Genomic DNA, 26,884 nt, shown 5'->3' on the forward strand with positions numbered 1-26,884 from the left:
GTAATAATAACCATTTATTTAAAATTATCTGTACAAACAATATCATGGTGTGGCAACACCATGGCACATGAACAAGCTTGCTGGTTATCCCATTTATGTTGCTTTCTGTGCCATAAAATTCTATGTACAAAATAAATGTAATTCGCTAGATTTAAATATGTCTCACCCATACTTACACACTTTTTTTTTTTACCTGCCCTACTTGAATAATATCCATCATTTCTAACTTCTATATCTTCATTTTCCCAGATGGAAAACATAATCCATATCCTTGGAGAAATTAATGGCAATTTTCAGTTAAAACTTCATATATTCACCCTCTTTTCTCCTTTGTCAACTATCTTCAATGATCTTGAACTTAGAAGATACGCATGATTATCACTAATAATCCAACTGCCAAAATTTACTAAGGATATTGGTTTCCTACCTTGTTTTACATGGCTCCAAAACAAATCAATTGCATCATTACTGACACAAAAGTAGTTTTTAATTGCTACAACAACCAAATATTGATGACTTTTTGTAAATTGCTTAAACAAGTATTCCTACAATCTTATATCCGATATTTGTTGGAGGTTTCTTTGTTAACTGCCGTGATACACTTCGCCATGGTAGGGGATGCACGAGAGATCGAGTTTGTCATGTAGAAATCTTGCAGTTCTTTCAATGGGACATCAATGGTTTCACCCGATAAAGAGCCCCCTCCAGCCAGCTGAAAGGAAGGAAGTGTGTGTCAAATAAAAGTACATTTACTCACTTTATATGCACTCAAACTTTGTAAGTGTGCAGTCCAACATATTTGTTAAGGCAAGACATATGTGTGTGATTATATTCATGTATGTACATATGTGTATATTATATATATATATATATATTTATATGTATATATATATGTTTGTATATATATATATATATATATATATATATATATATGTGCCTTATCCTTTTTGGCTACCTCCCTTGTAAGGTGGAAAAAGCCTTGGTGTATGTATGTATGTATATATATATATATATAAACAAAAGTACATATATACATATATATATAGATATATATATATACATATCTATATATATATATATGTATATATATATATATATATATATAAAAATATATATATATATATATTCAACAAAAACCCACTGTGTTGGATAAGAAGAAATGAAATAAAATTAATTCCATATATTTCGATCACGGACTGTGATCCTCTTCAGTGGAATACAGAAAGGTAGAGCAAATGGCATGTCTTATATACAATAAGAATAAGGGACAAGGGTAGGACTCAGGTAGCGTCTAGTACTTTGCGGGGCAGGTCACCCGCCTTCACCAACGATGGTAACAATTTGTTGACTGCCCAGGTGGTAAGGCAGTCAGGTGACCACTGTCCATATGACATATTAAAATTTGGACAGTGGTCACCTGACTGCCTTACCACCTGGGCAGTCAACAAATTGTTACCATCGTTGGTGAAGGCGGGTGACCTGCCCCGCAAAGTACTAGACGCTACCTGAGTCCTACCCTTGTCCCTTATTCTTATTGTATATAAGACATGCCATTTGCTCTACCTTTCTGTATTCCACTGAAGAGGATCACAGTCCGTGATCGAAATATATGGAATTAATTTTATTTCATTTCTTCTTATCCAACACAGTGGGTTTTTGTTGAATCTTTATGAATGTGTTACGACATTACTTTATAGATATATATATAAATATATATATAAAAATATATATATACAACTATATATATATAAAAATATATATATATAAAAATATATATATAAAAATATATATATATATATATATATATATATATATATATATATATATATATATATATATATATAGTTCCACTTTACAAGGGAAAGGGGGACAAATGAGTATAGTAGTGTCAGAGAGACCAGTTTCCTAAGTGTAATTGGGAAGGCTTATGGAAGAGTTTTTATTGAGAGGATTAGGAGAGGAACAGAGGGAGTATTGGTGAAGAACAGTATGGGTTTAGGATAGGTAGGGGTTGTGTGGAGCAGATTTTTGTGATAAGACATATGTAAGAAAGTTTTAGGAAAAGGTAAGGATGAGAGAGGGAGTGAGTGGTTTGAGATAAAGGTAGGACTTCATCAGGGATGTGTTATGTCACCTTGGCTGTTCAATTTATACATGGATGGGGTGGTGCAAGAGGTAAATACAAGGGTAATGGGTCAGGGATTGGAGATGGTTAAAGAAAATGGATAAAAGTGGGAGATAAGCCAGTTGTTGTTTGCTGACAACATTGTGCTTGTGGCATGATCAGAGGAAGTATTGAGAAAGTTAGTGACATAGTTAGGAAAGGTGTACAAAAGAAGGAAGTTGAAGATAAATATGGGTAAAAGTAAGGTGATGAGATGTACAAGGGGAGAAAGTGGCAGTAGACTGGAAGTAAGTATTAAGGGAGAGAGACTAGAGGAGGTGGATAGTTTTAGACACTTGGGTACGAATTTGGCAGGAAAGGGAGGAGTGGAGGTAGAATGCAGATTGAGAGAAGCAAGTAAATGCATTGAGGGATTAAAAAGTGTAATAAGAAACAGACATTTGGGAATGTATGCTAAGAGGAGATTGTATGTAGGAGTGATTGTGCCGACAGCAATGTGTGGGGCAGGAAGAAGATTTAAAATTCCGAGTTATTGAATGTGAAGGAGGTAAAAGAGGGATTGTGGTAGTGGGAGAAACTAGGAATATAACTGTGATGGGAGGATAGGGTTATTGGAAAAGAGCACTGAAACTGATTAGAGACGGTAAGGTACCTAGGCTGGATGTCCTGCAGAGTGTTTGACAAGAGGAGATTTAACATGTGCCTCAGGAAGGGTAAAGTGCCAGAGGACTGGAGTAGCGTGTGTATAGTTCCTCTTTACAGAGGAAAAGGTGACAAATGTTTATGTAGTGGTTTTAAAGGGATCAGTTTGTTGAGTGTGGTTGGAAAGGCATTAATATTTTGTACCTTAGCAATCTCAGCTGCCTGGGCAAAATAGTTAGCTTCTTCGACATCTCCGTAGCGAGTTAAATTGGGTGCAACCTCACTCAACCGCTGTCGAACTTCATTGAGATTGTCATACCGAAGAGTAAGTCCCGCAATCTAGTCAAAGAGATATTCTATTAAAATATCAACATTTCTCAAACTTAAAAGACAGTAATTTATAAATCTGTCCACCAATAAGCCATTCTGAGAACGAAAAGTCCGAGTGCTTATATCAAAGCAAACTAGATACCTGAGCAAGAGCCCGGATAATCTTCCAGTCTTCACGTGCCATACCAGGGGGCACAAGACATTGCTGAGTCTGCTGGGTGCGTCCTTCCATGTTGACATAAGTGGCCGTTTTCTCAGTATACGCAGCACCTGGGAGAACAACATCTGCCATTGCAGCCCCTGCATCTCCATGGTGACCCTGCAATGCACAATCAAACAAGTTTAACCCTATACTATACTATACTACAGCTGTACATACATAGACCAACGGCTTTTTCCCACTTACAAGGGAGGTAGCCAAAAAACAAAGGCATAAAATCCACTCCCACCCATTCCATCCCCACAAACTCCACTCCCATTCACCACCCTCCCTCCCTCTTATCTTGGCTCCTCCTGGATAACAGGTCCCTCGTCCCGCTTCGTTAGCATCTTTCCTAACCCAAATATCTTTTTAGCTTTTCTACTTGTGCTAACTTGCAAGACTTGCTGATTACTTCTTTTGACATGGCATGTGACTTGAACAGTTTTCATTGGACATATGCCATTTCTCTTGTACTAACCTAACCTATACATGCCATCAATCTGGTCTGTTACATCCAAGTCCTTCCCTTGAGTTATTGAGGTAATTTCCCAAATCATTTGTATTTCTTGTTTGTGGCGTTACTTCCATGAGGTGACATGTTCTTCATGGCAACCAAAGTGTAGGAATAGTCTAGGTCAGCATTTCTCAATCAGGGTTCCCCAGAACCCTAAGGTTCCGCAAAAGGTCCCTATGAGTTCCGAGAGAACAAGTGAGATAAGTTAATCCACTTTTGATTTTTTATTTAATTTTATATGCGTAAAATAATTAAACACACACAATATATTCTTGGTTATTGTAATAATGTAATATAGACATCATCCTATCTAAACTATCATTACAATGAAAATCAAATGAGAAAGATATATATATATTTTTTTTGCACAGGGGTTCCTCGAGACTTGCAATTTATTTTAAAGGTTATGCAAAGGTAAAAAGGTTAAGAATTACTGGTCTAGGTTATAAGAAAAAGAGAATCTCTTGTCAGAGATGAAGCTGATAAGTCTAAATGCATCTTACTCTTTGGTAGGTTGACTAGTGTTCAGACAGATAAAAGGGGTGGACTACAGCAATAAAAGCAATCTCTAGATAAGAGATGGAAGGCTTCACGAAGTTATGATAAATTGGTAAATACAATGTCTAAAGGATATAAAGAAATATTTTTCATATATATGCATAAATACTTGGAATAGCTTAGAAGACAATACAGCTCAAATTGGAACCATTTATGAATTTCATCCTGGGTATAATATCTTGAGAGTAAGAGACACCTATGAGTATTGCTCATCTCCTGTAGACTACAGTTAAGTAAATATATTCACACAACTAACTCAGTGTGTACTCAAACATTAACTATCTGGATATCTCTGAAGTTCAAAGTCCAATGTCATCTCTGAACTATGAAAATAACAAGAGACGGGGTAATAATGATGTTCTGTCCCAGTCAGGTTTAACTATTAACAAGAAAAAAAAACAGAAAAGGGGGTCTCAAACCAATACTTCATTTCTTTTTCATGAAAATAGCAGTTGCCAACAAGACTGACGAGTTAAACACCATGTGAGGACGGAGCCTTTATTTGTACGATGTTTCGCTTATTACAGCTTTTTCAAGTACAGATTGACCTCTCATTAACTGAATAAAAGGGGGGTAACGGTGTCCGTTGATGTGAATAATCCGTTGATTTGGAGTGGTTTGTGCGTGGTATAGTGATTGCACGCACCAAACAACAGCACCAAAAACACATCAAAAACAGCTAATTAATGTCCGTTTATAAGAGGTCAATCTGTACACGTACTTGAAAAAGCTGTAAGAAGTGAAACGTCGTACAAATAAAGGCTCCGTCCTCACATGGTATTTAACTCGTACTTCATTTCTGCTGATATCCCTACTTAGTAGACATGGTTACATACATATACCAAGGCTTCTTCCCCCTTCCAAGGGAGGTAGCCAAAAAGGGAAAGGCACAAAAACACTCCCACCCATTTCATCCCTAAATACACTCCACACCCCTCCCACCCTCCCTCTCATCTGAGCACCTCTGTCTACTTGTCTACTAGAAAAGTAGACGTGGTTACCTGGTAAATAATCGTGGTGTCCGCAGGCAGGTCTTCTTTTGTGATAGCTCCTTCATCAGCACCAAGTAGAAACAGTACCTTTGGGCTGGATTCTCTAATTGCTGACAACCCTGCACTGTAGCCAAGATCCAGGGCTGCAACCTGTGAAGCCACTCGTTGCAGTACGTTCAATACCTGCCAGCTTTGGTCTTCGCATCCAGCACGAACCTGTAATTAAAACATAGTTTATAGAAAGTTCAATTAATCTGTCCATTTGGTTCTTTCTTACAAGAGACCTGTGGTGACAAATTGACTTAATATATTGTCATTTTCCTCTCCTGTCACTCATATTCTTAGTACCTCCCACTGCAACACTCAATCCCTCCCAAACCTCCTCCACATTCAATTCTCTGAAATATTCTACCCATCTTCCCTTTGCCACCTTCACTTCCATTAACATATGTCTATTTGCACCCTTTAGCTTATCCTCTCTACTAACTCATCTCCCCTTTTTTCACTTCTTTCCCAAATATCTTAACATTTTAAAAAAAATTCTGTCAAATTCCTACCTCCTGCCCTCCTCTTTGTTTCCTTCACCTTTGATTTTACTACTTCTCCCTACCTCTTACTTGCTTTTGTAGCTTGGTATGAATTAGTCACAATATGGAAGAAGTCACAATATGGAAATCTTAGATAAGAATGACTTATTGGAATAGGACAATGGAAAAACAAAAGGACAAAAAAACAAAACAAAAAAAAAAAAATATTTACAGAAGAGAAAAAAAAAAAAAAAAAAAAAAAGGTTCCCACACAAGTGATAGATACCTGGAACAAATTGGACAAAGAAACAGTGTGTGCAAACACTATTCAATATTTTAAGAAAAAACTTTATGCTGAGAGATACAAAGACGGGTCACCATGAGTATAGCTCCCTTCCCGTATAATACAACTAGGTAAACAAGATTGTGAGTGAAGTTATCACCTTTGCCCAATGTGCTTGGACAGAGCAGGTAACAGTCACTATTGTGAATCATACAGGATCACAATCATATAAACCTTAACTACATACATACATATACCAAAGGCCTTTTCCCCTTCACAAGGGAAGTAACCAAAAAGAAAAAAGCATATGAACCACTCCCACCCATTCCATCCCTATTACATTCCACTCCCCTCCCTCTTATCTTGGCGCCTCCTGGATGACGGGTCATCCCTACATCTTGTCCACTGCCCTGGGTCAGAAGCAGTATCGCAAGACACAGCACATCCACAGCAAGGCCACTTCATTAATTCGGTGATCCCCTCTCTCTGTCCCCCTCATGCAGAAAATGAGAAGATGGGGAGAAATCCCTTCGGGCTGCGTCAATTTATTACTCATACGTACTCCCTCACCCCCCATCCCCCACCCACTCCCCCTCATGCATCACAGCATCAACCACACACAACCCTTCTCCATTCACCCCTATCTTCTGTCCTCTCCCGTCCTTCTTCAACAGACATTCCTTTCTTCTGCAATGCCCCTTTTACCCCATCCATCCATCTCATCCTATGACACCCCACCATATTCACTCCATCCACCTCTGCCTTCCACACCTCTTTTACTAATCTTTCTTCACTCATTCTTTCCATGTGTCCAAACCATCCCAATACTCTTTCATCAACCCTATCTCCTAACTCCCTTTCCACCCCAGTTCTCCTCCTCACCTCCTCATTTCTCACTCTACCTTAACTACAAAAATAAAAATAAAAAAGTACCTGTTGAGCCAGTTGGTGAATCAAAGCCATCAAAGCTGCTCCATCTGGACGGGAAAGGGCAGCTGATCCGACAATAATCAGTGGGCGCTTAGCTGCAGCTAAACGACTGGAAAAATCATGCGTGCCCTCGAGAAGGGCTTGCAAAATTCCAGCGTTGGCACCAAGATGCTGAAATAAATAAAAATTAAATCAAATAAATAACATACATACATACATACATACATACATATACCAAGGCTTTTTTCCCCTTACCAGGGAGGTAGCCAAAAAGGACAAGGCATAAAATCATTCCCACCCATTCCATCCCCGAAAACACTCCACACCCCTCCACCCTCCCTCCCATCTTAGCACCTACTATATTTATAATAAAATACACATATTTTGAGCAACGCCATTGAGAAATTGTCCGATATCTGTGCAACAACTGTTATACATATACCAAAGGCTTTTTTCCCCCTTATAAGGGAGGTAGCCAAAAAACAAAGGCATAAAAACCACTCATACCCATTCCATCCCTACCACACTCCACTCCCCTCCACCTTTCCTCTTATCTCGGCACCTCCTGGATGACAGGTCATCCCAGCATCCTGTCCACTGCCCTGGTTTTCTACTAAATAAATAAAAATTAAATAAAATAAAATTTACTGACAATGAGTACCTAGGACAATCAATTGCATGATTGAAGAATCATTACACAAAAATATATATTAACTGAATGTTACAAGATTTATTCACTGCACAAGGTATACAAATTTGCAAATCATACTAACACTTTTTTTTAATATACTCTCCCACTAGTTAAATAGTTCTGACAAAACTCTTTATTTCCCTAAACAAAGAAAGAACAGAGAAATGAGATGCCCCTGTCATGCAATGCCACATTTTTACTTTTTTCTTTTTTATGTTGCCTTTTCAACGAGTTATAGTGAAAAATACCAGTATTTCAGGACTGTCTTATTGCTGACAGGTTTTGGTAATCTGACGCTGAGGAAGAACTGACTCCTAAAAGGCACCCCCCACCCTCTGGAGAGGAACCAACCACCAAATTATTGCCAAGGGCGATTCACCTATCCCTACCTTGAACAAGTGGTACTGCCCCAAGGGGGCTGGTACTTGATCTACAGAACAGGAGGACGAGTGGCAAGCGGAAATGGAAGTAGAAACATAAAGGAATAGTAACACAAACAAGAGAAATACGATCATGACTTACCTCATACTGATACGTAAGGTCTACCTCAGATCCAACAGATGCAACGTCGAGATCGTTGTGCAACCAGGCTTTACGTATGCGTGCATTAAGGATAGGTGCCTCGAAGCGAGGGTTGGTGCCTATCAACAGCACTAAATCGGCCTTCTCAATGCCAGTGATGCGAGAATTCAACAAGTAGGATGAACGCATGTCTGTTCCACTTCCGGAGTCTGGGAAAATCTGTAAGGTTCATAATTACATTTCACATCATCTGACCTCCCTAACTTTGAATAGGATCATATGCTATAGCTCTGCATGTCACTTATGTCCAGTCCAATAGAGTTCCTCCTAAAACTTCTATACCATATATATGCAAATCTTACCTCCTCAGTGCACACATGGTCTCCTCCAAGACCATTAACCATGTCCTTGAGTGCGATCAGAGCCTCAGCATCTGCAAGACCTGTAAAATATTCTTACTATAATATGGATTTCAAACGTCTATTATTAAAGATGCATTAACTGTTATCAAAGGCTTTCAATGTATGAAGGTAACAAAGTACACTAATAACTGTTGCCTCGATTTTCATTGACCAGAAACATACAGCTCTATTCTTGTCCTGTGGGAAGAATATCTTCAGGGAAATGCTTCAATTGTAAAGAGAATCTTCATTACTTGGTGGTGATTCCTGGCCATATTTTGCAACACTATCACGAGCTTTGATGTACATACATACATATACCAAGGCTTTTTCCCCCTTACTAGGGAGGTAGCCAAAAAGAAAAAGGCATAGAATCATTCCCACCCATTCCATCCCTGAAAACACTCTACACCCCTCCACCCTCATACATAGGTTGGCCAAACATTATATAGCAACTTTGCTGTTTCAGCTCTGCATTTCTCCACAACTTGTTAAGTACTGTTTATATGGTATCATAGTCAGTAGGTGGAGCATTTGTAAATGGAAAGTATGAGATGCAAGACACATCATATTCCAGGTCCGCAGTACATTTCTCCAAGTAACCATTCCAACCTGAACAGTCAAGTTTTCATTTGCCATTTGTCGTACAGTCACAGGAGTTCCCTTGTTGATACTGAGGCAGTGGTGGATACTTTACTCATTTTTCCTCAATCTCTGACTGTTATATCCAAAAGTCCTCTTTAACTTTTACTCTAAAAGGCTCTGATGAGGACATGACCAAACTGGCCAACAGTGGGTGCAGAGGGGATCTTTTCTAATCTTGGGATAGGCTCATCTGTTGTAAGATAATTAGGAGTGACATGCTGTGGAAAGTGTTGAACCTATAAATGACACAAATGTTTACATCAGCAATGTCAATACAAATTGTGTTGATGAGTCAGATTGAGCCTCTCTGTTTGGATGCTTCAAAATCTATTACTTGAAAGAGTGCTGCCTCATCACAGGAAGCACATAATCCTATGGTAGAGAGAACATTCAGTAGATGCTTAGAACCATAATTTTGACTAAGACGAACAGCAAGGCCTATTTGTAATGCTGTGGGTCTCCTGCAAGTAAGATCCAAATCAATGGATTGAATGATATTTGCTGTTTATTAACTGCTGTGTTATCATGGTTTGATCATTTGCATAAGCAAGTGCTTAGGTGTTATGCTCTTCATTTGGTGTTGAGAGATCATTTGTGAAGAGGTTAACTAATGCAGGTAAAAGAACTGCTTCTTGAAGACTCCATTGAACTTTAATTAATGTACATGAATGGAGGAGGGTGGAGGGGAGTGGCATATATAGGAAATGGAATGGGTAGGAGTGGTTTCTATGCCTTTTTCTTTTTGGCTACCCCCCTGTGTAGGAGGAAAAAGCCTTTGGTATATGTATGTACATGAATAACATCATTTTAAGATCTGTGGTGCTAAACTCTCTGACTACAAAATTAACTTACCTCCAGCCACTGCTGCAACATTCCCGTCAGCTTCTTGAAGAGCCTTGGCAGCTACAATAAGTGCATCTTCCCACTCGCATGCCTTCAGCTCACCAGTCGAATCTCGAACCATTGGATACAAGATACGCTGACGCTTCAGACCATCAATGGCAAACCGTGTCTTGTCGGATATCCATTCTTCATTGACATCCTGCAGGGTGAAAACCAAAACTTAACTTAGGCATCGTGCAACACCTACAAACAAAAGAATAACCATTAAGACACGACTCCAATGTTATGCGATAACAGGTACAAAATCCATATACTGGGGTAAATGCACACAAATACACTCATACACCCAATACTAGGATATTGATTGCACACCTATTTCAGACCATATTTGAGGGACGTTAGAGGCACCCCTATGGACCACAGTCATGTGGTGTTCATCTATTCTTCACTCACAGAAAAATACTGATTAGTTTTTTTCAACTGTTCTCCTTGAATTTATTGTTTGCCACTCTCCACCTCTTTCTTTTCTTAGGTTCTTGTGGTGGAAAATAATATTGCTACAAAGTTCTCATACATGCAACTGAATGAGGGGAGTGAGACTTATCCTCCACGTTAGTTTCCCCTGAGAAGAGTCACAACAAAGTGTATGGAAGGAAGACTACAAGCAAAATGCTAGTAACAGGCCCCATGAGGTATTGCTTGTAAATTTAATGCAGACTGCATTTTCAGGACTTCAGTGACATGTGGGGAGATGTGGATTGAGTTAGTTTCTGTACCCAACCCAGAGACCAGGTTTGTCCCTCAGGTGTTACACCTCCTTGGGGAGGTTGGGGTGGGGATGACACTTACGACCAGGAGACATCAGTGTCTTCTCCATTAGAGTCTCCTTCTTTCAGTTAGTAGCACTTCCACTTAACAGTATGTCCTGTAGCACCTTTAGTTTAAACAGTAACAATTCTTCATTCAAGTACGTTTTCCTTTAATATAAACAAAGTGTGGCTCTGGTCTATTGAGGTGTCCATACAAATCCCTACAGTATGAGCTGTATATAAATATGCAGTCAGTATTATACTTTAGAAAGTCCCAAAAGTGCACAGTTGATTTCATAAACATATATCAACCACGCAACATTACAATAAAAATGACTTAAGTACGAACCTCATTCACTCTTGGTAGAACTCTTAGGACTTCTCCTGTCCGATGGTTAACTACGATGTTTGAGCCGACGGCATCCATGATGTCAATCGAGTCGGTCCTTCGTAGCTCCCAGGGGCGAGCCGTGAATGCATATGGTTTGGAGGTAAGAGCTCCCACAGGGCAGATGTCAATCACATTACCTGACAGCTCAGACATTAGCATCTTCTCTACATAGGTACCAATCTGCATGTCGTGCCCTCTACCTGTTGTGCCCAAATCCTCTACACCAGCAATCTGTGGAAAAAAATAAATAAATAAATAAACAAATACAAATTAAGTAAAATAATAATAACAAAAATAAAATTAAATAAATAAATAAATAAAAATACATACATACATACATATACCAAGGCTTTTTCCCCCTTCCAAGGGAGGTAGCCACAAAAGGAAAGGCATAAAAACACTCCCACCCATTTCATCCCTAAATACACTCCACACCCCTCCCACCCTTCCTCTCATCTGAGCACCTCCTGGATGACGGGTCATCCCTGAACCCTGCCCACCGCCCTGGGTCAGAAGCAGTGTCGCAAGACACAGTACATCCACAGCAAGGCCGCTTCATTTAATCGGCGACCCCCCCTCTCCGTCCCCCTTTGCATATAAGGAGAGGACGGGGAGAAATCCCTTCGGGCTGCGTCAAAATTTACTCACACATACTACCCCACCCCCCCGCCTATTCCTCCTCATGTCGTCACAACATCATCCATATACAACCATTCTCCACTCACCTCTGTCTTCCGTCCTCTCCCTTCCTTCCTCAACAGACATTCCCCTCTTCCCCAAAGCCCCCTTCACCCCATCCATCCACCTCATCCTAGGACGTCCCCTCATGTTCACTCCCTCCACATCTGCCTTCCATACCTCTTTTACTAGTCTTTCGTCACTCATTCTTTCCATGTGTCCAAACCATCCTAATATTCTTTCATCAACCCTCTCTCCCAAATCCTTTTTCACCCCTGTTCTCCTCCTCACCTCCTCATTTCTCACTCTATCTAGCCTAGTAACCCCCACCATACTTCTCAGACACCTCATCTCAAACACATTTAAACTCCTTCTCTCTTCTTCTCTTATGTTCCACGTTTCTGCCCCATACAGTGCTGTTGGCACAATCACTCCATCATACAGTCTCCTCTTCGCATCCATTCCCAAATGTCTATTTCTCATTACACTCTTTAAACCACCAAGGCATTTACTCGCTTCTCTCAATCTACATTCTACCTCCACCTTCACTCCACCTTTTCCTGCTACACTTGCACCCAAGTATCTAAAACTATCCACTTCCTCCAGTCGCTCTCCCTTAATGTTCACTTCCAGTCTACTGCCACTTTCACCCCTTGTACATCTCATCACCTTACTTTTACCCACATTTATCTTTAGCTTTCTTCTATCACATACTCTCCCAAACTCTGCCACCAGCTTCCTCAATCCCTCCTCTGACCCTGCCACAAGCGCAGTGTCGTCCGCAAACAACAGCTGGCTCACCTCCCACTTTTCTCCATTTTCTTTAACCATCTCCAATCCCTGACTCACTACCCTAGCATTCACCTCTCGCACCACCCCATCCATGTATAAGTTGAACAGCCAGGGCGACATAACGCATCCTTGACGAAGTCCCACCTTTACTTCAAACCACTCACTCTCTCCATTTCCAATCCTAACACATGCTCTACTACTCACATAAAAACTCTTGACAGCTCCCAAAAGCTTTCCTCCTATCCCATAAATCTGCATAACCTCCCACAGTGCCTTTCTGTCTACCCTATCATAAGCCTTTTCCAGATCCATAAAAGCCCAAAAAATATCCTTCCCCTTTCCTATAGCTTTCTCACATATCTGTCTTACCACAAAGATCTGATTTACACAACCTCTACCCGTCCTAAATCCACACTGTTCCTCACCAATTACTCCTTCTGTTCCTCTCCTAATCCTCTCAATTAAGATTCTCCCATAAGCCTTCCCTACTACACTCAACAGGCTAATCCCTCTGAAATTACTACATTCACACTTGTCCCCTTTTCCCTTGTAAAGAGGAACTATACAGGCACTACTCCAGTCCTCCGGTACTTTACCCTCTCTCCCGCAAACATTAAATAATCTCACCAACCAGTCCACCATCACTGAACCTCCCTTTTTCAGACATTCTGCATGACATCCATCCAGACCAGGTGCCTTACCTGCTTTCATCATCTTTACAACTGCCTTCACCTCATCCTTCCTTATTTCTCCTCCGTTCTCCTCACTCATCACTCTCATTTTCTTCGTATTTCCCACTGCAGCTATCTTTCCTTCCCTATCCTCCTTCACATTTAGCAACTCCCTAAAATATTCTGCCCATCTTCCCCTCACTGCCATCTCTTCCATTATCAACTCTCCATCTGTACCTTTTACCTTTTCTTCCCTACTTGATTCGCCTCCTCTTCCTCTCTTAATTTCTTTCCAAAACATCTTTTTATTACTTTCAAAATTTTCTGTCATACTCCTACCCCATTTCACATCTGCTCTCCTCTTTGCCTCCTTTACCTTTTGCTTTACTTCTCTTTTCTTTTCTTTGTACCTCTCATATGACTCCCCTGTCCTCTTTTGTAACCAATCTGTGAATGCTCGCTTCTTCTCTTCTACAACCTTCTTTGTTTCCTCATCCCACCATTCACTACCCTTTCTTCTATTTCCCCCTGTCCTTCTTGTTCCACACACCATCCTTGCACACTTTAAGACTCCCTCCTTGAACCATCCCCATTCCTCCTCCACACCCATCTCTGCTCTATCCTTTACTCCCTCCCACTCCTCCTTCAGCTTCTTTTCGTACTCCTTCTCCTTTTCCTTTTCATTCAAGGAGTTCACTCTAAGAACCTCCCTACCTTTTGTCCCTTTCCTCCTTCTCCATCTATCCTCCACTCTCAACTTACCTTCCACCAAAAAATGATCTGATATTCCCCCACCCTCTCCCCTTAGCACATGTACATCCTTAACTCTTCCTATCATAATCCTATTTACCACTACATAATCCATTAGCGCTCTATCTACCACCCTTCCCTCCACCACCCTCTCCCATGTGTACTTATGCTTGACTTTCTTCCGAAACACTGTATTTAAAAATAATATAAAATAAAAAAATTATTACACGTGAAATAATTCCATAACTAATTTGTTGCAAGCCCTAATGATTCTCCATTGCTGTTCACACATGCACTCACATGTGAAGAAAAATTAAAAGTGATCTTTCCTACACCATACAAAAATTATACAGATGGTTTACAAACACATCAACAGTAAAAGAAGGCAATGAACAATTCACAAATAGATTCATAAGACTATTACACAACAGTATATTCTTCAACAAAAGAAAAGAAATCAAACACTCAGGTACAACAGAAATAATCTCAATACAAATAAAGATACACAACTTACATCACAAACATTTATACCCACCCACTGTAGCTACATCTTAAACTCCAACCAGTGAATTCACCAATTTTATATTGGCAAGTGATCTGACAATAAATCACTCACTTTTATCTAACACACAAACAGACCAAAGAGGACTCAAAATTCTAGAACAATCCCTAATTTAAATATAAAGAACTACAACGCTGACCAGTTCCCATTGCTAGACAGAGCAATGGAAGAAATTGCATCATCTGTCAAGAAGGCAAGCAAAATGTGTATTCCCAAAGGCTACAGGAAAAAATTCAACCCCAATTACAAACGAGATACCTAAAAAAAAAGACTAAACCACAGATCTTAAAAAAATATATACCTTAGAGAAAGAAAGAGAGAGAGAGAAAAGCATATCTGCCTTACTACAAAATTTTGATTATGTATCCTCTACCTTTCCTGATCCCACACTGTTCTTCCCCAGTTATTACTTACATTCACCTCGTTCTTAAATTCATTATATCCTGTATATTATGGCTATGTAGTATGCCAGTATGGTTGAAAGTACAACTTCCATGCTGAACATTTAAAAACATAAAAATATATAAGCATATAAATTAATAATTTGAGTGGGGGGGAAAATGGATATCTAAACCATCTCAATCCCATAACACACACTGTCTCAATATCACAATACATACTGCCTTAATAACACTCAACTAAGTAAAACAAATTAATGCAAGATTTGCACCCCTACCCTCTCCACCCAATATTTCCATGAATAAAACCTTCCTAAATAACAAGAACATATACCAATACATATACCAAAGGCTTTTTTCTCCTTACTCGGGGGGTAGCCTAAATAACAAGAACACCTGGACAAATAGCGCTTACCTCAGACGCAAACCTGACGCACCGTGTGCAGTGAATGCATCGAGTCATAATTGTTTTGACCAATGGGCCAATATTCTTGTCTTCCACAGCACGCTTCCGATCAAGGAAGCGAGATCGGTCTGACCCAAAAGCCATTGACTGATCCTGCAAGTGGGTAAAATTAATTTTAGCAATATTACAGAGATTTACACACATAATTTCTGATTATTCATCAATATCAACACATTCAAATATCAATCAACTAATAAAATAAAAGATGGGACACAATTATTTTTTTTTAACTAAAATCCCCCAGACTTTACACGATATCATGTTTATTAATCACGCATAAAAGGGTCTGGGGGGAGTTTTCCAACCAGAACCCTAAGGTTTGGGCCTTTTAATGTGCATGGATGTAAAAGGGAAGAGATAGGCAGTGCGTTTGAGAGAAGAAAGATGGATGTGTTGGCACTGAGTGACACTAAGTTGAAAGGGAGGGGCAAATTTGAGTATGGAAGTGTAGTTAGGAGGGTGTCAGGAGTGAAGAGAGGATGAGGGAGAGAAGGGGTGGCTATACTAGTAACTGAAGAGATAGGTAAATGTGTGGTGGAGTGGAAGAAGGCTTTTTCAAGGTTAATGTGGATGATGGTGACAATAGGAAGATATGGGTTTTTGTAAGTGCATATGGGTCTGGTAGTGAGAAGAGTGTAGAGAAAATGGAGGCTTTTTGCAGAGTTTAGGGAGAAATGTCAATGTAGTGGTATTGGGAGATCTTAATGCTAGGGTAGGAAATGAACCAAAGCTCATTTCTTCTGTACAACTTTCTTTGTTTCATCAACCCACCACTCTCTACCCTTCCTTCTATTTCCTACCATCCTTCTTGTTCCACATACCATCTTTGGACACTTTGTGACTCCCTCCTTGAAACATCCCTATTCCTCCTCCACTCCTAGTTCTATTCTATCCTTCACTCCCTCCCACTCTTCTCTCAGCTTCTTCTTGTACTCCTCCTTTTCTTTCTCATTTAAGCAGTTTATTCTGAGTACCTCCCTACCTTCTGTCCTTTTCTTCTTTCTCCCTCTATCCTCCACTCTCAACTTAAACTTCCACCAAAAAATTATCTGATAGTCCCCCACTTTCTCACCTTAGAATATTATACATCCAAAATTCTTCCTTAGCAAAACAATTGAAACTAATGGTCTGGTCCTTACCTGTAGGTCACACTCTCCTCCTTGGTCACAAATGGGGCAATCTAGTGGATGGTTGATAAGCAGGAACTCCATCACACCTTCACGAGCCTTCCTTGTCATGTCGCTATCTGTTTTGATACGCCATCCCTTCATCACAGGCATAGCACATGCAGCAACTGGCTGTGGGTAGAGAGAAACTTATAAGATCTACTTCATAAGGTTTATGAAAGATTTTGACAAGATATATTGGGCTTAAACATAGAGACTTATAAACTAGGTTGAAAAAACAAATACTACAGATAAGCCTAAGATAGCTTTGCAGTGTTTCATCACCCCAACTATTTGAATCCTTGGATGGGCTAGGAAAAAAAATTGCCCTGATTTTAATTCCAAATGTAATGATAATAGGAAAACAGTTAAATATTTTCTCATTAAATATCCAACTTCAATACTTTCAAAGGACTGGTCATTCAACTGCATTACATGCTGCCTTGCAGATAACAACTTTATTTCTGGCTATCCATCCTGACTCCACATATTATCAATCACACCAAACTCCCTATCTCATATTCATACCCTTTCAACTTAGTTTCACTTAACACTAACATATCAATTTTTCTTCTCACAAACTGCCAATCCAACCCCAATATCCATTCCCAGCTATGAGTGACCCCAAATACTTAAAAACTATCCACTTCCTCTAGCCTCTCTCCTTTCAGACTTAACCCCTTCACTCCGGGCCAAAATCTCGCGGGCAGCATTAGCTGCCAGACGTGTGATGTTGCGTCATAATACTCGCATTATAAAAAATAAAGTCGCTACTGTATTGCTCGTTCTCTCTTTCACCTGTGAATTTTGATAACCATAGAAAATATGATGAAGCCACTTTACAGAGTATGGGGGTTACGCAGGTACAACTACAATAAATATAATCAAGACATCGACATCCGCATCCTCGCGTACCCACTTGCTCCTCATGACGCCTACATAGGCGTCATCATATGGAAGGGGTTAAGTACCTCCAACTCACTGCCATCCTCACCCTTTAGATACTTTCTACAAAAAATTACCAAGGAAAATGTAATATACACTATTATTGTCCATTAACCTCTTCACTCCGGGGCACATAGCACGTCTGGCAGCATTAGCTGCCCGACGTGCGATGCTGCGTCATAATAATCGCATTATAAAAAATAGTCAGTGCTCAATCGTCCGTTCTCTTTCACCCGTGTATTTTAATAACCATAGAAAATATGATGAAGCCAGTTTAGAGAGAATGGAGGTTACGTAGGTACGACTACAATAAATATAATCAAGATGCCGACGTCGGCATCATCGAGTACCCACTTGCTCCTCATGCCGCCTACGTAGGCATCACTGTATGGAAGTGGTTAACTTGCCAAAACCTCACATTTGGGTGAACATCTTATGAGTTTTGTGAGTTCATAGGCATTATCAAACATTCCTTTCATAAGTGGTGCCCTTATCACAAAGTCACCTACTACCAGATTTAATGCATTGTGTGAGCATACAAAGTTGTTCATCCTTTTTCAAGTTTTGAAATGAAAATACAAAGGGGGGGGGGGTTACAGCCCCCTTAGTCCCCCCCAAGAATTATGGCCTTGTATCGAGAATAAGAGTAAGAATAATGCTAGATGCACCAAAATGACTCCAATAGAAACCTCCACAAAGAAACCAAAATCCTCTCCATAGAATATCATACAAAAATGATAGGTACACAGCTCTATGCCAAAGCCCTCGATACCACTCATCTATCTTATTACATGTATGGGGAACTGGATCAATTCACTGTATTTGATACAAAATTAATAAAAACATTTTTTTTTAATTGTCATAGTACTAAGAACTCTTACCTTAGCAGCCTTTTCAACTTCTACGAGACACATGCGACAGTTCCCAGCAACAGAGAGACGTTCATGATAGCAAAAACGTGGGATTTCCACTCCAGCCACTGCTGCAGCCTGAAAAACCATAATATCATTAGCCACAAAGAATATGAAACATGTTGTGCAAATGCAGGACTTGTTTTTTTACATAGATGTGGCATAATTCCCAAAACTCAATTCCTACAAGATATCTATTACCTAAGAAAAAGGATTTATATTACTCACATACATACTTATACCAAATTTTTTTTTTATACATACATATACCAAAGGCTTTTTTATACCAAAGGCTTTTTTTATATTACCCAAATATTTTTATTTCAACAATATGTCCAATTACATATTTTTATTTTCATTATTATAATGAGGTCTAAGTGTGAATATTTTCATGCAATTCAAAAGGATTTCTCCCAGTTTTCTCTTTTCCTGCACGAAGGGATGAAGGGGGGGGGGATCACCAGTTAAATGAAGTGGCCTTGCTGTGGATTAACAGTGTCTTGTTCCATTGCTTCTGACCCAGGGCAATGGGTGAGATGCAGTGATAACCCATCATCCAGGAGGAGCAAAGAAAAGAGGGAGGGACGGAGGGGTGGTGAATGGGAGTGGAGTATGTGGGGATGAAATGGGTTGGAGTAGATTTATGCCTTTGACTTTGGGTACCTCCCTTGAAAGAGGGAAAAAGCCCTTAGTTTATGTATGTACAATGAGGTACATTTATAGTGGACTGGCTATATTAAATGTGACCTAACTTGAGCCCTTTAGCATAGCCTGGGGAAACCGCCATTATTGAAACAGTAATGACCTGTGCATGGTGATCTGTCTCACTGTTATTCTCTGCACTGTTGTAGATCAAGTCAGTCGACCCTTAGAAGGATTCTGCAGACTGTGCTGGCCACCACATTCTTTAAGCTTTTGGAGAACCTTATACTTACTGGAGGCTTAAAGAAATCAGTCCTACCCTTCCTCTTCCTTTACTTTAATAGTTTAACAACCAACCAATGCTGATAAAGCTGACAATCCCCATTTGTGGAATGAGAACCAATTTGTGTCACCTTGCAAAACACATTGCACCAGTTTTATACTTCAAGTATTACAATGAAAACAATAGTAGGGAATATCAATACCTATAAAATTTGAAAGGAAGAGAACATAAACATAAGAACATAAGAATGAAGGAGACTGCAAGAGACCACAAGGCCTACACGAGGCAGCTCCATATTCATCACCACCTGTCATCCCCATCCATAAAGTTGTCTAACTATTTCTTAAAACAACTGATAGTTTCAGCACTCACTACATGGTGACTAATTCTATTCCATTCATTGACCACTCTATTAGTAAACCAATTCTTGCCTATTTCCTTCTTAAATCTAAATTTGTCCAGTTTAAATCCATTACTGCGAGTCCTGCCCTGTTGTTTTAATATGATGACCTTGTTTGCATCACCCTTGTTAAAGCCTTTGATCCACTTGAACACCTCTATTAGATCACCCTGCACTCTGTGTCTTTCCAGGGAGTGTAAGTTAAGGTGCTTAAGCCCCTATAGATGTCATAAAGACGTTCCCATTCAAAAAGGGATTTGTTAGTCAAGTAATATGAAGTGTACCAACCTGCAGTACAGTGCTTCCTGGCTCTACCATAACTGGCATGTCATTGATGAAAACTTCAATCTTCTCTGGCGCAGAAGACTGAACACGGGAGGCTACGAGTTGACAAGGGGCAATGCCCCGCTTCAGGAGCTGATGTGCACCCAGACGTAACATTATGCCGTTGTGTCTAAATCTGTAATCACAAAAATATCATGCATGATAAAACATGAAATTCATTTATTTTCACAATATCAGGTAAATTCTTTATATAATTATCTATCTATATACCAAGGGTTTTCCCTCCTTACCAGGGAGGTAGCATAAGTCAAATGGCATATACCCACTCTCACCCATTTCATTCTCATTTACCACCATTTCCTCCCTCCCATCTTAGCTCCTCATGGATGAGAGGTCATCCCTGTCTCCTGCCCACTACTCTAAGTCAAAAGCAATGCAGGATGACACAGCACATCCACAGCAAGGCCACTTCATTTAATTAGTGACCTCCCCCTTCTCCATTCCTTTATGCAGAAAAATAGAAGACGGGGAGAAGTTCCTTTGGACTGCATCAAAATATCATTCACACATAACCATTGCCTAAACCCCACCCCATCCTCTCTTCCTTGCAACACAGTATCATCTACACACAACTATTCTCCACTTACCCCTGTCTTCTGCCTTCTCCTTTCATTGCTCTACAGACATTCCTCTCTTGCTCAGCACCCCATCCATCCATTTCTTCCTCAGTTCCTTATGTTCACTCTCTCCACCTCTGCCTTCCACACATCTTTTACTAATCTTTCTTCACTCATTCTTTCCATGTGTCCAAACCATCCCAATACTCTTTCATCAACCCTATCTGCCATCTCCTTTTCCACCCCTGCTCTCCTCCTTACCTCCTCATCTCCAACTCCATCCAACCTTGTAACCCCTACCATTCTCAGACATTTCATCTCATCTTTACAACTACAATATGAAACCTCTTATATTGCCTTAAATACTAGAAAATCTGAAGGCAGCAGGTCTTCAGCAAGAGACCAGGGGTAATGGATTAATTGAAAGGTTTAGAAATTTCAACCTCTATGCATTCATCAGGTAATACATTTTGGGGATCAAAAGATTATACAATGGAGTCTCCCGATACTTTTCATTCCCCCCACAAAGACATTAACCTGTTTCCCTCATGCCAGTTTACATCCACCCGCTTCTTGTGCCTGAAAGTACTTGCAATGTTAGAGACATTTTTATTGTAAATTAAAAGTTCTTGCCAATTCAAAATACAAAGAAAACAGAAATCATGTTTGTTGGGTACATTCACTGAAAATTGATCTGAGCTGTTTCACACTATATGGTTCATATTTGTACAGTTATATTTCTTTTGCATTTCGACATAATGTCACTGTGTTCACACCATATGTCTAGGATGTGGTCAGTTGGCGTGTGGCTGTTCCAGTGGTAGTATGAGCTTCGAGTTCTTTTTTTATGGCATTTACTACTTTGTTTTCTTCATAGAGTATCTCTTTTAATTTTTGTTCTATTTCTTTCCGTTTTTCCTCTATGTTTTATTTGTTGCTACTGCTCCATTTCACTACGAGTCTCTTTAATAATTTTGTTCTCTTTCTTATTAAAAAAATTCTGTCCCAAGGTATCCCAGATCCACAAACATTATGTTTTCTTTTTAGTTCATACTTTTCACATACATCTGTGCATATAGACATTAATTTTTCGGGCATGTCATCAATTGAGTCTTGGCTGCTCACAACAGACCAGTCTATTTCCGTTAGCTTTTCATTAATCATGTCCCAGTCTGCTTTCTCACAAAAGAAGTTTAAGTAGACCTTTTAACTTCCAACCTGTTTGGTTTTGATCTTTTGGCCTTTGTTTTGGGCAGGGTAATTTTCACTTTGATTAGGTTCTAGTTGGAGATAATGATTCTTGCGGTGGTTATACTGTGTACTAGCTCACTGTCATTCATGAATATTAAATCTAGAATGTTTTTGGCATGTTGGTTCCCTCAATATTTGATCTAAATGATGGTTCTTACTGTTCCTCCATTAATGCATTCATTTGACCAACCAATTATCGAAAAGTTAAAATCCCCTAATACTATAATGTTGGTTTCATTTTCAGCTAGATTCTCTGTTATCTTTGAAACTATTGTTTTAAGAATTTTCAGCCTCAGAATTTGGTGGTCGATACACTAGTGTAACTACATGGTTGATTTGGGGTACACTTACATAATCAACTCATTTGTGCCTTCTGAGAAGGAATACCACATTTTGAATTTGAGTCAATGTCATCCCTGAGGTATAATGCCACACCCCCATGGCTTCTGTCCTTTCTCTCTATGCCGTACAGGATAATTTTCCAGTTTCATTTCCTTGTCCAATGTGCCACCATATAAGTGCATTTCAGTAAAACCAAAGAATGTGTAGTATTCATCTTTAGCAAGTTCCTCTATATATGCCACTTTTGTCTGATTGTTCATGGGATAGAGGCCCTGTATCTTACACATTAGGAATTGTTCAAAGAATGGTGGGTTGCTTTGGTATTTTTTTAAGTGTACACCTATGTAATTTAGTATTAGAAAATTAAATATTAATATTTTACTTGGTGGAAATTAATAACAAAAAACTTTGCTAAAAGCTATCCACAAACAAACAATGTCATGTCAACTCCTTTAGACACCATCTTTGTTTTGATACGTTTGGAGGTCGAAGATGATGACAACGACCCTGATGACCTCTACAATCACAGGTACCACATTACTAATTGCAGGTTATATTAGGTAGGTAGGTTATGTTATGTTAGGTAAATAGGTTAGATTAGGTTAGATTAGAATATATCAATTTATCACTCTTTAATTTGCTCAGCCTTTGCATCTGCCAAAACAAAGATGGTGTCTCAAGCAGTTGAAGTGCTTCATTTGTTTGTGTATAGCTTTTAGCAACTTTTTCCATTATGATTATTGATTTTTGCCAAAAATAACATATGTTGACATATTACAATTTACAAAATTACTACTTAATTTTCTATTGCTATATCGCATAGGTGTGCACTTCTATAAAGTTACTGTTGCTTTGTAATGCACTGTGTGGATTGGAGCTGTTATTGCCCACTGTGAATGTGGGTGCCACTGTACATAGTGGGATACTGCACTTCACACTGCTTGTGCTCCAGCTGTTACTATTTGTTGCGGCACTTTGTTATGCTGCTGTATGGCCAGGAGGGCCTGCCCAATTTGGACCTAAAGAGTGTTTATTTGGTTTTGTGCAGCGCCTACAAAATGTCTTGTTTCATTTTCACTCTTGTTGGTGCTTTCCTGCTCAGTTTGGCCTGGTTGCTTGCTAGTGCTCCTCTTGGTCTATATAATTGTCTCTTTTGATTCACACTTAATCTTCTTAGTACCTTGTTGATGGATATATTTACAATTGCTTCTACTGCACACACCTTTCTTCAGGGACTGGTAGCATATTTTTAGGTGGAAATAATGACATTTTTCCCCTAGTGTGCTGCCTTTGGACTTGTCCAGACCTTGTTTTAGAAGTTTTGGGCAGGCCTCTGGATGACCATACCTACAGCCTTTCCCACTAATGTGGTGTTTGCAACCTAGATAGTAGTAGCAGGTTTTCCTTCACTCTTGGTTTCTAACTCGGTGTTTTTTGTGATGAAATTTACTTTCACTTTTATCTTTTTCATCTTCACTAGGCCTACGGCTAGTGGCACTGGTACTACCATTACTTCTCCCATCGTTAATGTAACTCTCATTGTTGGTACTATTTACTACTAATACTGCCAGTAAAAGGCGAGTCCCCACTGCTTGTGTGTTGGGTTAGGTCTAGATTTATAGCCCTATTTGACAGACTGTGGTCTGTGTCTAGGTTGATGTCTTCAGGCGAGTTATCATACTACTCCATAGACGGCGAAATTTTATGCTACTGTACTACTTTTAGCAACTTTTTCATTACTGATTTCCACCAATAAAAATGTATATTACATTGATGCATTATAGTTCAATAAATCAATATTCAATTTTCTATTGCTATGATATTTATATCATTTTGATGTGCACTGATTTTCTGATCACCCTCCTGAAGGAGGATACCTGTGCTGGTAGAAATGGTGAACCACCACAGCTTTGAGGAAGACCCTCTAGATTCTACTAGGTAAACATATATACAATCAGTTGTTATAGCACACCTGTCTAATATCACCATAACCTAGATCGACAGGGGTAGATATGTCTGGCTATGGGATATCTATAGTTACAAATAGTATTTTTATGCCTACAATGACCCAACATAAAACCCAATGAACAAGTTTCTATTCTATTATTGCGTTATATGTCCTACTGCAAAATGATCATAAAACCATTTTTGTTGCATTAAATTCATAAATGTAAATAAATTCCTTCTCGATACTTAGCAACTACAAGGTTACCTATAAATACAGCAAACGCCGGTCAAGTGAAAAAAATACAGCCTGTACATTAAACTCAACAATATATTCAACCATTCTGATCCAATCGCTAATTAATCCATTTTATATGATACTTTCCTACAGTGAAAGTTTCGTAAATACTATACCTACTGCTGGAGCTCTTTCTTTCACGGGCAGAAACTTTTCTCAGACGAAAACATTGCGTAAAGACTTACTAAATGGTTCAACTGCATCATAGCCTACTAAAAATAAAATACAAAATCAAAACACCATAAGCTCATTTACAAAATAAATTTACATTTAACTAAATTTAATTAGATTACAGTATTGAAATATTTTCTGAGACCTGGCCTTCAACAATTTTATTAGTAATCAGACGAGCGGACAAGTGGCCAAGATTGACTGACGAGCTTACCAATATATACAGTGGGGACGGTCGGGGAATTTTAAATATAACTTTTTATGGTTTTCATCTCTTAAAACTTGCCAGCCTTTGTGCCTTAACGATTTTATATGGCTGTCGTATCGGGATTGTATGACTATCATCGCGGGCTCACGACTCTTTGAAATGCATTCTAATATAATTGATGATTGGCGGGGAGCCAATTTCCTTTTAATATATGTCCTCTAGTGGTCAAGCTTTTATAACTTAATCAAGTGCCCCCTCAGGCAAGGCCTTCACATGAGGGGGGGGGGCATATGTCCGGGGGCGGCACTTTTAGGGGGGCGGCAATTCTAGCCAGGACTTGCCACCCACAAAGCTGACAGAATAATAATAAAAATGTTAGATAAGCCCTGAATATTTTACCGTGATCGACGAGTTTTGCGTTAAAATCGACAAAATATGAAATATTTCCCCTAACCCTTACTGCAGTTAGGACATAAAACACAAAATTTTAAAATCTGTTTAACTATTTTGCAAGCCTGAGGGATTGTGGGGGAGGGCAGTAATAATGAAGGGGGAGGCACTGAGAATTCTGCCCCGGGGCAGCACGTAGGCATGTAAAGTCTCAGTCGTCAGGGCACGTATGTTCCCCAGGAAGAACAAAGTATAGGGGGGGTCCCCCCAAATTCCCGTAGTAGCTTGTACATGCATATATCAAAACGCCTACCAATCACACAGGTGGTTAGGGGTCACCAATTTAGGCATGCACTCATATTTCACCCAACACAAAACATTTTCATTTTAGCTGTTTTTGGAAGAAGAGCCATCTTTGCCTCCTGCCCATTGCCCGGGTCAGAAGCAATGCAGCAAGACACAGCACCTCCACGGCAGGACCCGACAACCAAAGCTGGTTTACCTCTACTGCTCCATTTCATGGCAACCCTCATACATCCAAAAACTTAGAGAGCAAAGAAGAAGAAATTCCTTTGGGGCGAGTCAAATTATCCACATTCCATTGGTAATTTCATCCTCGTATGCCTTTTCTAGGTCCTCTTGGATGGTGAAAGGTCCGGGTCTTGCCTTGCAAAACAATGACGATGACTAGTGCTTGACTTGAACTCCATCTTGACTTCGAAGTCCTTGAGACATTCCAATTCTGGATACCACTTATTCGGGAATTCATTGTAAAGTTTGCGACATTGATCACGCAACCGATTTCCAGCCTTGATATGACTGAAAACTGCTTTGCAGGGCTTCACAGCGTTCAATGTTTCATCCACTACGATTCCCATCTGTTTTGTTGCTACTCGGCCCAATAAATTTAAGTCCTCTATCTCTATAACAACAAGGCAAATATCATGCTTATCATCGGAGCCTAGAGATCGGGCCTTAATGACGAATGTCCTTTTGACAGCCAAATTCAAGCACCACCGACCGGCGCGGAATATCTGGACTCCTTCAGAAGAAGGACTCCCCGAAGAGGACGCTTTGGGTCTGCCCATCGAAGGCGCGGGCAGGAAGAGGGGCATTCCGGCTGGCGCACTTTGGGTGTGTCTCAACGACTCAGGGTGTCCGCTCTCATCAAGTATGCTTCCCTCCGTCAGGACGACTAACCCCCTTCCAGCGTCTGACCCTGGATAGGCATCCCTTGGACGAACCCGGGCGGTCGGGAAAAGGAACACGATGACATTGCCCTTATTGAGGGGAGAGAGAGGCACCTCGG

General features: G+C 39.7%; 1 protein-coding gene across 2 annotated transcripts; it reads right to left on the minus strand.

Moving 5' to 3' along the window:
* ND-75 (NADH dehydrogenase (ubiquinone) 75 kDa subunit) lies at window positions 1-25,059 on the minus strand. 2 transcript variants are annotated; one of them, XM_076206149.1, is made up of 14 exons: window positions 24,923-25,059; window positions 20,358-20,529; window positions 18,715-18,822; window positions 16,862-17,020; window positions 15,672-15,815; window positions 11,364-11,636; window positions 10,215-10,404; window positions 8,679-8,758; window positions 8,317-8,535; window positions 7,107-7,274; window positions 5,373-5,579; window positions 3,240-3,416; window positions 2,972-3,106; window positions 1-712 (listed from the first exon to the last, which is right to left on the minus strand). In XM_076206149.1, exons 2-14 carry the CDS (start codon window positions 20,508-20,510, stop codon window positions 554-556), a joined length of 2,172 nt encoding a protein of 723 aa, XP_076062264.1. In that variant the 5' UTR covers window positions 20,511-20,529; window positions 24,923-25,059; the 3' UTR covers window positions 1-553. The 2 variants fall into 2 exon arrangements, with proteins under 2 accessions (XP_076062264.1, XP_076062265.1); XM_076206150.1 differs by having other exon boundaries at window positions 24,927-25,000.
* Window positions 25,060-26,884: the final 1,825 nt, after the last annotated feature.

This window comes from Oratosquilla oratoria, chromosome 22 (genome assembly GCF_046742065.1).
Source record: "Oratosquilla oratoria isolate Oo_2021 chromosome 22, ASM4674206v1, whole genome shotgun sequence".
NCBI lineage: Eukaryota > Metazoa > Arthropoda > Malacostraca > Stomatopoda > Squillidae > Oratosquilla > Oratosquilla oratoria.

What these genes read in the sequence shown, in the direction of transcription:
- ND-75 (XM_076206149.1), bottom strand. Translation starts at nt 20,510, where the DNA reads ATGTTACGTCTGGGTGCACATCAGCTCCTGAAGCGGGGCATTGCCCCT. An exon ending in TTCTACCAAGAGTGAATGAG is followed by an intron (nt 10,405 to 11,363) that starts GTTCGTACTTAA and finishes TTCACCCTGCAG; the next exon opens with GATGTCAATGAAGAATGGAT. An exon ending in ACACCACGATTATTTACCAG is followed by an intron (nt 3,417 to 5,372) that starts GTAACCACGTCT and finishes TGTGCATTGCAG; the next exon opens with GGTCACCATGGAGATGCAGG.